The sequence below is a fragment of the Mizuhopecten yessoensis genome, unplaced genomic scaffold (genome assembly GCF_002113885.1).
Source record: "Mizuhopecten yessoensis strain PY_sf001 unplaced genomic scaffold, ASM211388v2 scaffold9561, whole genome shotgun sequence".
NCBI lineage: Eukaryota > Metazoa > Mollusca > Bivalvia > Pectinida > Pectinidae > Mizuhopecten > Mizuhopecten yessoensis.
Window position 1 is genome coordinate 138384 of NW_018408109.1, and position 17153 is coordinate 155536.

Below are 17153 nucleotides of genomic sequence, written 5' to 3' on the forward strand. Positions count from 1 at the left end.
GGGGGGGGGGGGGGGGGGGAGCAAAATTTGTTATGGTTGATAATGGCAAATGATACTTTGAATTATTACATGTTGATAACTTGATTGGAATTATAACCCTAAGTTGACAGTTTGATACTTTGAAAATTTTGAGCCATCCCTACCCCCCAAGGGCTGTAGGGTGGGGCCCAATGAAGTCTGTGTGCTAAAATTTCTTCATTTTCCTTGTTTAGAATCAGAGATGCTAGTTTCAAATACTTTTCAGTCTTAAATCTGCATGCTAGATATTGAATAAGGTGGTTTATTGTTTTTTGTCACTTTGAATAATATTTCTGTTCATGCTAAAAACAAAAATCAACTCTCTGTATAAATATATCAGGTGACCGTTAAGGCCCATGGTCCTCTTGTTCAGAAATGTTAGATATACCTCATTACACAGAAATACTTTTATTCTATGTTTAAGACAAGGAATGAAACATTCTGTAAGTGTTTTAGGAAGTGTTAGAAATGCTTTTCACAAATAAATATTCTGTTTATAGCATCTATGTGTTATTTTTATAAAGATTCGTAGTGGCAATGAAATCACAATTATGTAAAGTAGAAACTTTAAGTTTCTGACAGAATGTGTATTTCTCAGTATATATGTAGCATTTAAAACTCAAATATCAGCACAAAACACACATAGGAAATCCTATAAAATTTCTATATTTTTAAGAAAATATACAATGAATAGAGTTCCACTGGTTATTCCAACTTCCAAGACAGTCTTTTTTATTATTTCAATCCCTTTCAGTTCATTGTGGATGATTCTGTGGAGGTGAGAATGATGGAGCTTCAGGAGAAAAAGAGAAAGCTGATGCAAGGAGTGTTTGGTGCATCCAAAAAGGAGACTGCTGAGCAGAAGAGGCAGAACAGAATCAAAGATATCAAATCACTTATGAATTTCTGAGTGTACCTCGTGTCATCAGAAATCCTATGAACGTCTGAGTGTACCTCCTGTCATCAGAAATCTTATGAATATCTGAGTGTACCTTGTATCATCAGAAATCCTATGAACGTCTGAGTGTACCTCTTGTTATCAGAAATCTTATGAACGTCTGAGTGTACCTCGTGTCATCAGAAAATGACATGTGAAAAGAAATCTGACGTTTCTGAGTGTACCTTGTGTTATCAGAAAATGACATGTGAAAAGAAATCTGATGTTGTGTCAAAGGCAGCATGAACAGATGTGTTGTATTTTCGACATTTCTTTTTAAAGTGGTGATGTTTTGCACTGTTCGGCAATGCATGGTCTAAGATAGTTGAAGATGATATAAAACATTGCCAGTCACAACAGTTGACCTGTTGTGTGAAAAGGAGAGACTTGAAATACGACAAACACATGTTTTAATAAAAAAAAAAACTGCATACACACAGATATGTGATATTGGTGACAGTATCAGTCCTGATGTTGTGAACTGTTCGGCAGTGCTGAGTTCGAAAGGAGAGAAAAAACTGCCAGGGATATATTGTATTATTCCCAACAAATATGAAAACAAAAATGGCAGACTTGCGTGACTGAGAAAAATGTTGGTATCTGTTGCAAATGTCTACAAGAAGATATAAACTAATTCTCTGAAGTTAATAAGCTGTGTTAAATACTCCAGACTGTTTCCATCATTTATTATTGTTCTAGTCATTGATTAGTGGTGCTCATGAAGAAATTGATGTGAGCTACAGCAAAGACTAAAATGTTGATTGCTGGCAGGATGTTGCTTTTGCTGTGTTGTGTATTTTTTATAAGATATCTTTTTACAATTTACCAATTTAGAAGAGTTGATTAATAATACTGGGTAAATGAAAATTAATTAACTCATTCACCCCTGAAGACACATTTGAACCCATCTAATTCAAAGGTTGGAATAGTTCATTATGAAATTTCAGGGGTGAATAAATTAACATACATTCAGCTTATATCATTCAAACAAAATTAAACAAGTGGAAGTAGACTTGGTAACTTTATGTTTTTAGAACAGCTTGTTTGTCACTTTGTATTTGTCACTTTTTTGGGTGTCAAATTCAGCTGTTTTATAGTTAGTGCTTGGTTACAACATTTTTACCCCGTATAGCAATACTGAAATATTGAATGTTGCAATGGTATGTCAATGCAATTCACATTTGATATTCCTATGTTTTGATACATTCAATCTTCTATTTTTTCGAACTTTGTGTGACCATTGGTAAAAATAAGAGATATCGATATTTCGACTCGCAAATGTTGAACTTACTGCATTAGACTGAAAGTGATTGTTGAGTGATAGGACAAAAGGCAGATATTAAATTTGAAATCTATGAATATTGGATTTAAGTGTAATTACACCAATATGTTTACATGTAGTTCCCATGTTCAGGTGTAAAAATTACCCTCGGACCTTTCAATGTTCTTGTACAGGTAATTATTTTACCGTACTTTTAATAATTTTGATTGTAATTTGAAACAGCAAGAAATTGAACTTATGAAAGTTCAATTTCAAATATGGAAGAAAAAGATCTGGGCTTTACCATAAGCTTGACACATCCAGTTGTGATTGTATGTATAATTTGTGTCATTCTATGAGGAAATCTCAAAATTTCTAGAAAGATTTGGGTATTATTCAGTTTCAACACTTGTAAAATATACTTTTCTACTTGAAGTGATCTATCATTTATAATGTATCTATTCATCAACAATTTTTTGTTGTTTTCAAACAACAAATACATTTGTACAAGCATGAATGCAGTATTCGAATCAATAGGATATCTTTCATAAGTAAGTATTTTTGATAAAGATCCAGTGAGGTCAGGAGTAGCATTTTATACGGGGTTTTCCACACTTAACCATTTTTTGTCTTTCATAGATTGAGTATAAAAATGTTGTGAATGTGATTAGAATACATGTTATATAGTGTAGTGCTATACTTTATGTAAAAAATTCTCTACATACTGTTGTGCAGTGTTAGTGCTGGCACGTTTTATCCTCGGATTACTGTTTAGTTAATAATACATGATTTTAATTTGATATGTTAGTCTTAAAAATCGGTCCTAGTAGTTTTAATAGGGCTCCTTAAGATGTTTCTTTAATTTGGGGTTGGGGAGCAGGGAGCTGTTTTGTTTGTATTTTTATGAAGCTATAAAGCCTGGTGGGGTCTTGAACAATTGTTACAATATCGTGGAGAAAGTGTAGGTGATAAGATTAAAAAGTAAAACCACTCTTTATGTTTACCAGGTATATTTGGAATAGCCACTTAAATAAATGATTCTTGAAGAATTGGATTAAATTTTCCAATCTGTGAAATGCAAAATTGTAGAAATTAAAAATAACTGAATCCCTCTTTCTTTCTTACTTTTTAAGTTTTCTAATCAGCAGTTATCTAACTTCATATTTTATTTTGTTGTATTTTATCATGCAGGTTATTTTTTTTTTTAATTCTTTCAATTCAATATCATTTTTAGTTTAAGATATTTTGTAAAACTTTTCACATTTCATCAATAAATATCTTTTAAAATAAATCAAATGTGATAGAAACTTGAATAGATTATGAACTGAATGTAATGCTGTATTCATTTTTTGTACACGTTATTCACATAAATATTATAGAGTTAATTCTCAGTGCTGCTGAAAATAAATTAAAAGAATTACAAAGTAACAAGATTATAATAACAAGATTAATCTTCATGTTAAAGTAATATAGTCAAAGTTTGTTTAACCTTAGTTTTTTAGGACATTTGGTTGTGTATTGTTTTAACTGTTTACAATAAGTTACAAAAAATAATAAAATTTGTTAATCTGTTTCAGTTTTGTCTTTATTTGTTATAAACAGAGGTGATGCTAGCAAGATCCTACCCTCCGATATCATTGTAATGTATACAATAGAGAAAGGTAGGGACTATATACTATATCCCACATCTCCAGATCATGATTTACATTATAATCTCCACTCTCGGCCTTTCTCACATATGGTTTTCAAGATCTTTTTATCATTCTTGAAGATTTTTAGCTGATAACTTTTATATGACTTAATTATAAGAAGTAAGCTATGAGGTATAAGTGATGAAACGATGGCTGTTGTCTTCCGTGACCTTTGAACGTAGACCAATTCAATTACAGGGGACTATTAGCTCACCTGGGCCGATGTGAGCTTATGCTGTTGCTCAGCGTCCTTCGTCCAGTGTCAAGATTTTACTTTAAATGACTTCTTCTCAATAACCAAAAGGCCTATGTTTATGGTATTTGGCCAGAAGCCTGCTGGGATGAAGGGCTACCAAGTCTGTTCATATGAATGACTTCACCCATATTCAAGGTCACATGAGCCAAATATGATCAAATTGTTAAACAACTTCTGAATATCCCAAATGCCTTCTTCTTTAGGGTGCAGGGGCTCCATCAATAATGGTGATTATGCCATCGGTGGTCCTATCACAGAGGCGTGAAAAAATGGGGTTATTTACAGTGATTAGTTTGGTTTTTTTTTGGTGTTTTTTAGCTCACCAGGTCTGAAGGACCATGGTGAGCTTATGCCATACCGCAGCGTCCGTCCGTCAACTTTTCCTTTAAAACGAAACTAGTCTTGAACGGCCAAGTAGATTTTGACTAAATTTGGTCTGGAGTATTCTTAGGCCAAGGGGACTCAATTTTGTATAAACGGTGGGTCTGCCCCCCCTTGGGGGCAGAGGGGTGGGGCTCATTAGGGGAAATTGAGGTAAAACCTTAAAAATCCTTCTGCTACCATAGGGAGGGATTTCATCCTAATTTAGTCTGGAGCAAGAAATGGTGGGTGTGGCCCCCCTGGGGGCTGAGGGGCGGGGCCCAATAGGGGAAACATAGCAAATTCTTTAAATTCCTTCTTCTGTAGGAATGAAAGGATTTTGTCCATTTTTGGTAAGAAGCATCCTTGGGGGAAGGGGAACAAATTTTGTATAAATGGTGGGTCTGGTCCCCCTGGGGGCTGAGGGGTGTGGCCCAATACGGGAAATATAGCAAATTCCTTAATATCCTTCTGTAGAAATGAAAGTATTTGTTCCATATTTGGTCTGAAGCATCCTTGGGTGAAGGGGAACCAATTTTGTATAAACCATGGGTCTGGCCCCTGAGGGGCCTGAGGGGCGGGGCCCAATAGGGGAAACATAGCAAAGTATTCTTTAAAATCCTTTTTCTTCTGTAGGAATGAAAGAATTTGGTCCATATTTGATGTAGAGCATCCTTGGGTAAAGGGGAACCAATTTTGTATAAACGGTGGGTGTGGCCCCCCCTGGGACCTGAGGGGCGGGCCAAATAGCGGAAATTAAAGAAAAACCTTTATAATCCTTCTTCTACCATATTGATTAAGGGATTTTATACTAATTTAGTCTGGAACATCCTTGGGCAAAAGGGACTCAATTTCGTATAAAGAGTGAATGTGAGAAGGGAGGGGCCCAATAGGGAAAACAGCAAATTCTTCAAATACCTTCTTCTGTACGAATGACAGGATTTTGTCCAAATTTGGTATGCACAGTGTGTCTAACCCCCCTCCCGGGGCAGAGAGGTGGGGCCCAATAGGGGAAATAGAGGTAATACCTTTAAAATCCTTTTACCATAGGGATTAAGGGATTTTATCCCAATTTGGTCTGGAGCATCCTTGGGCCAAGGGGACTCAATTTTGTATAAACGGTGGGGTTGGACCCTCTTGGGGCAGAGGCCAGGGCCCAATAGGAGAATTCAAGGTTTAAATCTTTAAAATCCCTCTTCTTCTGTAGCATTGAGGGATGTTATCCAAAATTGACCTGGAGCATAATTGTGCAAGGGTGACTTGTTTTAATGAGGTTGAGGTCACCGCATCCTGTAACATGCAGTGTTGGTTGGTTTAGTGAAAAAAGCTGCACCTTCAGCCAACCACACCACGGGTCTCGGCACGTGGCTGATATCAACCTCATTAATATCAAAAACTGTGACAGGCTGACTGTGAAAACTTTGAAACTCTGAAATAGCGTGTGTTTTTGGAGGAAATGGAGTTCATGTCTGCGGAAGGAGAATACATTTTACGTGCATATAGGAGTTTTTTTTTATGAAAAATTATCCATCTGTCCAGCGGTACTAAACATTTTCCGTAGATCAACTAGAAATGTTGATTTTGATGCAAGAAGTTTAGGTGGGTTCGACATCGAGAGCTTTCCTCCCTTCTCGAATATATGATCATTGGTCAATGGGGGTGCCATTTTTACCGAAATTCGATCTAAACCCCTTAAACATGTAAAATTACTCTGAACACCTTAGTTTAGGTCCAAACATAGCTGTAACAAATTCTTAGGTCCCTGTGATAACTACGATTAAAATGAGACACTGACAAAAGGACAATGTCATCAAGGGTGTCAGAAAACAAATGAATAGCGGTAAGCTTCCAAGTATACTTCACGAAATTTCTGGCGCGTCAGGTGGATATGTGTCTTTTTTTACACCAGTTGAGGTATTCCATCAAGTACAAGTACGATATCAAACTGAACAGCTATAATATAACCTATTAGAAAATCATAAGTTTGAACACACCTATTTTTAGTCATGTGTGGGAATCTGTGAGTAATTATGGTGTAAATATTAATACAAGAACAATAATTGATAAATTTGGAAATTATTTATATGCAGGTGGATAAATGGCCTCAAACGTATTGGTCACTTCATTTAACTTTATATTCTGAGCAGGTGTACTTCTGGGAGCTTCAATGTGGCCAAATCAGACCCTAGGGAGGGCACTGAGACCATTATTTTCAATTCTGTCTGCAGTATGGCAACGTTGATGCAACATTTAAAACAAATCGCTGCATGGGCCGACCATATGGGATTTTTAGCATTGGAGTGGACCCCACCTTACAAATACAAGTGGCCCTAAAAACGAGCCCTGTGGTAGACCTTTACCTGAAAAAGAAATCCACATTATGTTCAGCCAAAAAATAAAAGTTTAATTGTGCCTTTGCTTTACAGAGTGGATCCTCAGTTATATGCCATCGTATACCCGACATGACGAGGACCGCTGCGTGAGCCGACCATAAGGGATTTTCAGCATTGCAGTGGACCCCACCTTTTCAATTATGTACAGTGATATTCTTAGTACCTGGAAGGTGATGTTGAAATCGTTCAACAGTGGAAGCACCAACTCCAGAAACATGTAGTATAGGTGTGTTTCCTTTGCATTGATAATCCGATAGCATCTCTGCTCTCTTCCTCCTGACTCATACTTATCATGAATGCTGAAACACAGTATCCAAATCTTCAAGGGGTCCGTGTTTGTAAATTCAAGGAATTCCTTGTAGGTTTCCTTACGCTGTGAGCTGTAAACACACAAGTATTTTTTTTTTTTTTTATCAATCATAAACAGACAATATATCACATTCAATGTGTTTGTAATTATTCGGTAATGCTGATAATGATAAAAGTATGTACCTGTGAATAAACATCAATAAGGAATTCCTCCACTAAGACAGGTAGGGATTTGATGCCGGCCTGTGCACAAAGGTTTGCAAGATGGCAAACGCATGCTCCTTCATTCTCGATAGGACGCTGGTTTTTGCACCAATCATAACACTAGCATTGTCGCTCATGTACCCACACAGTTGGTCCATTGAATTGCACGTGTCCTGTTGAAAGAGTTTATTAAAATTAAAAAACACATCACCATGTATGGTCTTGAAAAATGGTTTTGAAAAATTTGTCATAGTTGATTAATAATGAAATCTATATTTCTTGAAAGTTTCATATGCTCATTACTTTAACATAAAGAGCAGAAGGAAATATCCTTCCCTGAAAATGTCTTCGATGCACTTAAACAAGTTCGCAGCTGTGCTGAAGTTGAAGTTTGGCATTGTCAGGAATTTTGTTTAAATGGTTTTCTCTCTGGGGTCATAAACCCCAACAAGAATGATGAGGCATATGTCATCCCACTGATTATTGGACTCGTCAGTTGAATTGAGAACTTTTGGGTTCTGTACAGTTCTGCTACATACTTGTTACAAGGTGATGCTAAAGCGTTTTTAATCACGTTTGTAGTTTTTGTTCGTTTACATGCGAATTCCTTTGCAATCTTAGAATCTGGAAACATTTTTGAAACGGTGTCGGTGAAATGATCACTGATCAAAAACGGTAAACTTTGTTCGGCCACAAAACTACAAAAAAAGCACTTCAGATCTGTTAAGATTTTCATGAGTGCAAAACCCCGGACGAAACATATCTGAAACTTAAGCGTTGTCGGCATTGGTGTTCATTGGCAAAGGTACATTAGTACGTTATACCAAGTAGAAAAGGAACTGTTGAAATATAGTTGCTATCCGGAACAACTCAAAGCAAACAAGATTGTGACATTCCACTAAGTCCAGGAACAGCTATATCAACCCTCAGTATATCCGGAGTACTGAAGGAGGTTTCCATCTGTGCACTCTACATTCAGTAAATCTGTTACAGGCAACGACTGGCATCAATTGGATAGAGAACTTCTGTAATATTATTCTGAAACAGTAGAGGGGCAGACAGACAGACAGACAGATTATTTATTTCCTCTGGATAGAGATTTCAAAATAACACCAAACTATACAAATGATAATTACAGTTTCCGATTCAAAATAGAAAGTCCTGCAAGCGTACCTCAAAGTTACATTTACTTGGTCAATCGCTTTATGAGTATATTGATTCCACAATTCACATCCATACATGATTCCTGGCGTAATCACAGACGTGATTATAGTATTACTCGTCAAGGGGTCTAACCCATTATAGTGCATACCAACACCTACACGTGAATTGAGCGTCCGCCTTCTTTTTTTTTTTTTTTACAAGAGTTAATTATGCCTTCATCGTCTTTCAGGTTGTAGGTGAAACTAACCCCGCGTAGATGGTGCTAGTAACCCATGAGAGTTCTTTCTCACCAAGATGAACAGTGCGATTGAATTCCATGCGATTAAGTGTAAACTGCATGGCGTTACTCTTTTGGGGGTTATAATTAAGCCGCCACTTGCATGAATATCTGTGCACAATGTCTAATAATTCCTTTTGAAGGTGGTCCATGGAAGCGGCCAAAACCATGGTATCGTCCGCTAGAAGAACACCTGGAATATGTACATTTCCCACTTTCAGTCCATGATTGTAATTTTCGAGTTCAGCTATTAGATCATCAATTACTATCAAAAAGCACCAAGCGGACAAAGTCCCGACCGACCCCTTGCATCACCGGATACCTTTAGCTCAAAAGTTTATTGTAAAGAACTGATGCTTCAACGTTTCGAAAAGAGTCAAACAAAAGGCGCCAGAATTTCCCGTAAAAACCAAGATGGTACAACTTGTACATCATACCGGTTATTCATACACTATTAAAGGCCTTCTGGTTGTCTAAAAAAAAAAGCAGCGAATACTTTTGAATCACTTTCTAGGTAATGGCCGATGGATTTATTTGCCACAAACGCTGCGGTTATACTACCACAACGACTACGGAAGCCCTGCTGCAGCGGATGAGGAAAGTTCAGTTCAGTGCATTTCTTCAATAATCTATAGTATATGATCTTATCAAACAATGTTGGAACAACATGAGTAAGAGTGATGTATCTATAGCTATTCGGGTCTAGCTTATCTTTATTCCCTCCTTTGAAAAGACTAATAACCACACAATATTCAAAATGTCTAGGATACTGTCCGGCAGACATTATTCCATTGTGAATTCTTACTAATACTTCAAGAGCTTCGTCATTCAAAGGTTTAAATGTGCACTCTACATTCAGTAAATCTGTTACAGGCAACGAATGGCAACACTTGGAAAGAGAACTTCTGTAATATTGTTCTGAAACAGTAGAGAGGTGTTTCCGGTCTGGTTGTAATGCATGGTTTAGGACTCTTCTCTTCAAGCCTTAGAACTGGCCTTCACCTAGTTGCACACGACATCCTGGTTTAATATGCGCTGTCTGGTCACATCGCCAACACAGGCGTCCATCACTATAGGATTCTGATGTCTCTGGTTGTTGTACATGTTTGTTTCCACTGCCGCTTGAGTGGTTTTGCAATTCCAGATTTTGAATATTGCTAATTATAAAAAGTATGACGAACCACAGCCAAAATACGTCTAATAAAGGAAAGATAATTTAGCTTCCTCTAATTGAAAAATATATAATTCCATAAAAGTTTTCAATAGCATATCTTAAAATGGTTAATACTTCTTGTTAATTACTTTACAATCTTGCTGCACTTTGAATTCAATGGTATGTAGATGATTGTATAAGTTGTACGTATAACATGTACGTCAGGTACTGTCCATGTCAAGTGCAGGAATGATGGCAAGAACTAACAGGTACACGTACGAACACGCTATCACCTGACAAGACATTACCATGACAACACAATACAGGTGAAAAATACTCAGGTGGACACGTGGACTGCACAAAAATAGATGGCATTAAGTTAAGTTAAGTTTATTTCCGGTTCAGGACTAGTGAAAGTCCTCTATACCAGACTCTTATGTTACACAATACATATATATATATATTTCTATTCGGTACACGTTAATGTCTATGGTTTGATTAATGATTTGTAGTTAAAGAAAAGTTCTTGATGTTTCCAGTGGGTATCTAGCCTGTTTTGAAATACATTTACATTTGGTCCGGAGACAACATTTTCAGGCAGATTGTTCCATATTGTCACTGTTCTTACCGAAAAAAAGTTTTTCCTAAGCATCATTGTTGCACGCTTAGGGTATACTTTTTTGCTATGTCCTCTGTTACTGTGACGATCAGCGGCATCTTTCCAAAGTGTGATTGCATTACAACATTCTGTATCATATATTTCGTTTATAATTTTGTACAGTTCTATCATATCTCCCCTACATCTCCTGAAGGCCAACGTTGGTAGTTTAAGTTTCTCAAGTCTCTGACTGTAGGTGAGGTCTCTCATCCCCGGAAGGCACTTTGTCGCTCTTCGCTGGACTGCCTCGATCTTGTCGATATATTTTTGAAGATGTGGTGCCCACACTGGACTAGCATAGTCCAGTTGTGAACGAACAAGACATTTATATAAAGGAATAAAAGACTTTGTGTCCATAAACTGAAATGTTCTCCTAATAAGTGCGAACAGAGTTAGCTTCTTTTTTTTAAATTTTTTTTCGGAAATGTGCTCGTCAAATGATAGGCTGGAATCTATAATTACACCGATATCTTTTTCCTGGTCGGATGTCTCCAACATTTTGCCATCTAGGTGGTAGATTGGTTCCTGTTTGTTTTTCCCTCTGCTTCTTTCCTTGCCTTTTCGCATAATATATGTATACTATTAGATATACAGTACGAGGTAATAAATAATTTAAAAGTACAAAACAGTTGATACTAATATTACCAATCTGGTAATATTTAGAACGTTTGAAAGATTTGTCAGAGTTCTCATGTTTCCACGTCGTGTTTTCCGCCATGGCCCATGTTAAGGCATGGTAAGTATCCATTGAACTCCCCTTTATCAACGGAAATTCAGAACACCGCGTCGGGTTGACATTCGTAGAGTATGTTCCTGCCTTTCCTGGGCTAGGCTCCGATACATACCTTGTACGTTTCGGCATCTTGGAGCGCTATGCCCCTTTTCGCGCGAGTATTGTGTATTTCAGTTCAATTATTGTTAATTTCTGTGTAATTTAAGCCATATACCGTGTCCGACCATTTATAGGAGTTGTTTCCCTTCCTTGGTATTTTATAAGTCTACAGTGAACGAGCTGTATGTTAGGTAGTCTATTTGATGTTACATGGTTACCTTAAATTGGAGATGGAGCAAGAGGCTTAAAGGGTTGTCACTGAAAGTAGTGCAACTAGTTTAATATCCCGGGGTAGGGCCAGTTGATCACCCGAGCTTTTACCTCATAGATGTTAATAACACATATACACAAAATAGGTTACGGAACTAAAGGTATTTACTCTACAGTAATGCATCACCGGGAATGTTGAACACTATTTAGGACAATATAGAGAGTACACAAATCATGGAAACCACTATTATTATTTTTTATTAAAAACAAAATACAAAAAAGTGTATGTACATTCTCGTGGACACTGTGTTTAAAATAGCCTCTTAGAATGCGAGTGATCGTCAAATACATTTGTCTTTCAGTGTTAACGTTGACTACCATTATAACGTCGTTTATAAAGCCTTTCGGAGAATTTGAAAACATATTCAATCTGTAAACGGATACGCTCATATATATAATTACTATTATCAATGAATTATTAACAACCCACAACACAAGAGAGGTCATTGGGACAAATGAAGGTAGATATGTTAAAGGAACGGACATCCTAATCTAAATGTCCCAATAGAGACTGGACGCTGGAATGCAACTCCAAAATCAGATAGAATATGTCCTTTATGTCCAACGGGTATAGTTGATGAACCACATTAATTGTTTAAATACCAAAATAATTATATATCATCAATAAGAAAAAAAATTATATATCCATAATTATTTCACTACAAATGCTAGGTAATTAAAACGTATTAAAATGTTGACCTCTTGTAACACACCTTGTGTGTCATGAGTGTAAAAAATAAAACTTGAAACTCAAACGAACAAAAAGATAAAAGACAAACGGTAACTTGAACAGTGAAGCGGCTATGGTTATTTGTATCTTTTTGAACAGTGAAGTGGCTATGGTTATTTGTATCTTTTTGAACAGTGAAGCGGCTATGGTTATTTGTATCTACTTGAACAGTGAAGCGGCTATGGTTATTTGTATCTTTTTGAGCAGTGAAGTGGCTATGGTTATTTGTATCTTTTTGAACAGAACAGCAGGTTTTTAGGTAGGTTAGAATTGTTGCAATATTTACCGTTTCGAAAACAGATTTGAGATCTGTTATATTATTAATAAAATTTTCTCGTGTTGGCTGAAGGTCAATGCAATCTAATACGTGTTTTACGATTCGTGACATGCCATGTATTGAGGCTGGTCTTTGCTTTTTAATAAATAAGAATGGGTAATGTATGGTACAATGAAGTAAATCATCAGAATCACGAGTACGACTACTGAAATCGCCAACCACTATTACATTTTTATGTACAGAATATTTTTTACACATATTTTCTCGTACTTGGAAAATGATACATTCATATAGCTCGTAATACCGGGAAGAGTTGGGTGGAATATATGTAAATAACAACAAGTAAGTTGATTCTATTCTGACAAAATCAGGATTTTAAAATCCATTGACACTCAGCTTTTAAATTAAAAAAAATAATAAAATGAAAACAAATTGAAACAATTGCGACGCTTAGATTTCGATTTTGTCTTTAAAACTATTTCTTTATATTGTTTAATTGTGCTTGAACTCACAACATTAGACGGAAGATTGTTCCAGAAATAAACAGTTCTGTATGTAGACAGAAACATTCTGTTATCTAATCTTGAATGCGATTTGTAAACTTTAAAGTTGTGTCCAAGTGTAGATGAACTTTCCCTGTATTAAAAAGATTGGTAGTGGCGGAGCAAATCATTTTTCGGAGTGTATGCTTTCACAGCTGGAGACAAATTCTACTTAGCCCTAGAAGCAATCTCCCGTGTTCTTGGAACACCTTTAGTCTTATTATAAACAAGTAAAAGTTTAACTAGCTAATAATAAGACTAAAAGGCCCTTAATCGATTATCTGAGAACAACGCGGTATAATATATTCCGTCGGACTGAGATTTATTTTGTATTTCTCTCCCTTTTTATGATTGTTGCGGACGGTCCTTATTACTCATAAAAAAACCAAATCAATAAAATATATGATTAAACATTTTTGAAAATGTTAGTGTATGCCTGAGCATACAAGCATACATATATGCTACGCCACTGATTGGAAACTTCACAGTCATATTTCCCGGATAATATTTTGTAGACCTCTATCACGTCACCACGGGATCTTCTATATATACGCTAATGTAGGTTTATTTATTTTCTCTAATCGCTTCTTACATAATAAGTCTTTTAGGCCAGGTACATGCTTTGTTGCTTGAAGTTGAAAATTTCCCATTGTTTCAATGTATGTTTTGCGTATTAAATGTGTGGTCTAACTAAAGATGGGAATAGCAACCTAAAACTCTCTAAATTCATTTGTTCCATTGTTCTCCTTAGAACTTACACCATTGTGCGACTTCGCTTCTTTCATTCTCTCACTAAGGATTTTCTCTTGTTGGGTCATGTCACGTGTGACACTTCCTTCGCTAGATTAATCAAAGTATCACAGGGGTTACGGCCACGTGGAACATCCAACATCCCCAAAGTCTTTATATAACTAGTATATATATGTATCATGTCCATGTTTTGTTCGTACAATCTTTCATGGTAAATGCTCAATGTTGTTGTTTTTTGTTGTTGATGATGATGATGATGATGATGATGATGATGATGATGATGATAATGATATAGATGCTTTCGATGATGTTGATATTTTGATGATGATGATGATGATGATGATGATGATGAAAGTGGTAATGATTTTAATAATATCGTTGATATGTGAAAAATGTACCAGTTTTATGAAATTCATGTTAAAATGTTATTTCATGTTGTTGTACTTTGACGGATGATGATGTAGTATTTGATGTTGATTTAAAGAGATGATTATTTCATGATGATGAGTTATAAGACGACGACCACGACAACGATGATGATGATGATGATGATAATGATGAAAGCGATGAATTATGCTTTCGATGATGTTGTTGTTGCTGCTGATTTGTGATGAATGTGCCAGTAATATGTATATGTTGTACTTATATGAAATTATTTGTTGAAAAAATCCTATAAGTTGTAAAACTTACGGGAAAAAAAATTGAATTGAATGTATTTGGTGGGACTATGTCCAGTTGACAATCAGATGTGCATGTATCATAGTGACCACTGGTTCGGTTTTATTTTTATCTAACGTCCTATTAACAGCTAAGCACATTTAAGGACGTACCTCCATGTGTGTACTATATGTGCGGGAGGCATGGCATGTTGATGTGTTTGCCTCCTTGTGATAGCATTAATCTGATTCCGACTTTTGCATGCTACCTCACTGATATAGCATGCACAGTATTCTACCAGGTCACGTTATACTGACAACAGGTAGACCATTTTGTTTGTGATAGCCCTAACAACATGACTTTGGTATGTCCCGGCCTGGGGACAGAGCCCATTACCTAACCAACTTAGACAAGCACTCAACACAAAGACCAAAGGCAGGGGCGTAAAAAAAAAGCCCGGGCAAGTGTTACCATTTGTCAAAAAAGTAGCCACTGAAACCAAACAAAAGATGACGCCATGTTATCAAGATAATATCTTAATTGACCTTTGTATTAATTATTTACTAGATACTTATAATACTACATCATATTTTCCGGAATATCTAATATGTCATGATCGTCTAGTACTTCCAATCCGGTATTTTCGGTGTTTCAAAATGAAGAAGGCTTCCAATATTTCAAAAACGATATATACCTTCTTCAAGCCAAAATCACGTAATACTGATTCAAAAGGTGACACAATCCCTGCCACGACGTCGGTTACTAAAAACCCGGTACATGCAAATATTGCTGATAATCTAACAAGTCCACCCGCAGGCCCAAGCAGCACACAGCAAAGCACGTGCTTGGACCCTCCAAATCCAAGAAAGACACCCCAGCAAAGACCATTGTACATTGACATGGTATTTAAATCCCAGCAAGAAATCAATTCAGAACAAGTTGTCCACAATCTATTGACGACACCGTCTCTGTGACAGGGCCTAGACACATTTGAATTCCCTTCGATGTAGTTGAGACAGTTTTGGGGTTTAACGTTACGATATTGTCGATAGAAACTACAAAAAAATATTTTTCTAATCAGATGATCTGATGAAGACTTCTTATACATTCTCGAAAGGAAAATATGAATTAGCATTATTGTAAAAAACGTGGGACCCAGACCTTCTCCGTCATGGCATTTAGACTAATCATATAGAAAACAAACTTCTGGTAGCATGACTGAAAAAATAGGGTAGACAGGTCGGGATTTATATACTTTTCTCCCACAATCATTATAGGTTTCCTCACTCCCGATTCATTGGATTAACATGCTAGGAGTTGATAAACATTTTTGGCTACCCACTAGTGAGTAACACCCTGGACGTGATTTCATTGGTCACTTTTTTTTTTACTTATGACGTCACGTAACAATGCTTTGCGACGTCATCTTCCATTGTGACGTCATGATCACGGCAATTGTTTCCACCATCGGATGCATACATAGTGTACTTTCAAGGGAAACATATGGCTTTCCAGGTAAAATATGTACATTATGGGAGGAGAGGATTCCAAACTCGTGATGGTAGAATATCATGTTTATCTAACTCTCGTTAGTTAATTTTAAAATTGTAAAAGACGCTCGGTAATTATACAATTTGAAAATTAACTAACTCGAGTTAGATAAACATGATAACCAACCATTACTCGTTGGGGAACCTCTATATAACTTATAGAACTTTTACTTATAGATTTTCTCCTTCTGTTTTGAGGGGGGTGGGGCTAATTCATTTGATTTTATTAGCAGCTTTTATTAACGTACTCAGAAGGCGTCTGATAAGCAGTGTCTAAAATCATGATTAGAAAAATAATTGATTCTATATATGACTATCGTTTAGTGGAAGTCGGTTTCACTTTATATTTTTTACTGAACAGTACCAAGACAAACCAAGACCGTCTTTCCTCGCTAGCAATGCTACATGTCCACAGAGAAATTTCTATAAATACAACTTCATAACACAAAAGAAAAGGAAAGTGTCTTGTATCTAGACATTTCTAGCTGTAAGCTGTAAATTGCATGTTGGCTGGGCAACGTGTAGTGTAAAATAAACATAATAGCGAACATAAGTTGTGTGATGTTTTTTTTATTTCAGCGCATTTTACACTAAATATGTCTTTAAATAACTGTCTCGGATAACAATTTGAATGCTTCGTCAACTCTTAAAAGTCGGGGGGCTTCGTCGGGGGGCTTCGTCCCCCCCCCCCCCCCATCAGGGCCCTGTCCTGGACTAGCTGGGGGCCTTTGTGGCCTCCAAACCCCTGGCCTGGGCTTACACTTCAATTCTTCAATTTTCCCCTTAGCGGAAGTCCCGATTCTGCAGGGAGCCCCGGGAGTCCCACATTAATCGTCTTATACGACATGTAAAGGCCGATTCCTT

General features: G+C 36.6%; 1 protein-coding gene across 3 annotated transcripts in view; it reads left to right on the forward strand.

Moving 5' to 3' along the window:
- The window catches only part of LOC110458364 (helicase-like transcription factor), a 43051-nt gene extending 41964 nt beyond the window's left edge, over positions 1 to 1087 (forward strand). For all 3 annotated transcript variants that reach the window (XM_021510027.1, XM_021510028.1, XM_021510029.1), the window contains one exon: positions 773 to 1087. In XM_021510027.1, coding sequence (XP_021365702.1) covers positions 773 to 928 — 156 coding nt within the window. In that variant the 3' untranslated portion in view covers positions 929 to 1087. The remainder of the gene's footprint in view (positions 1 to 772) is intronic.
- Positions 1088 to 17153: the final 16066 nt, after the last annotated feature.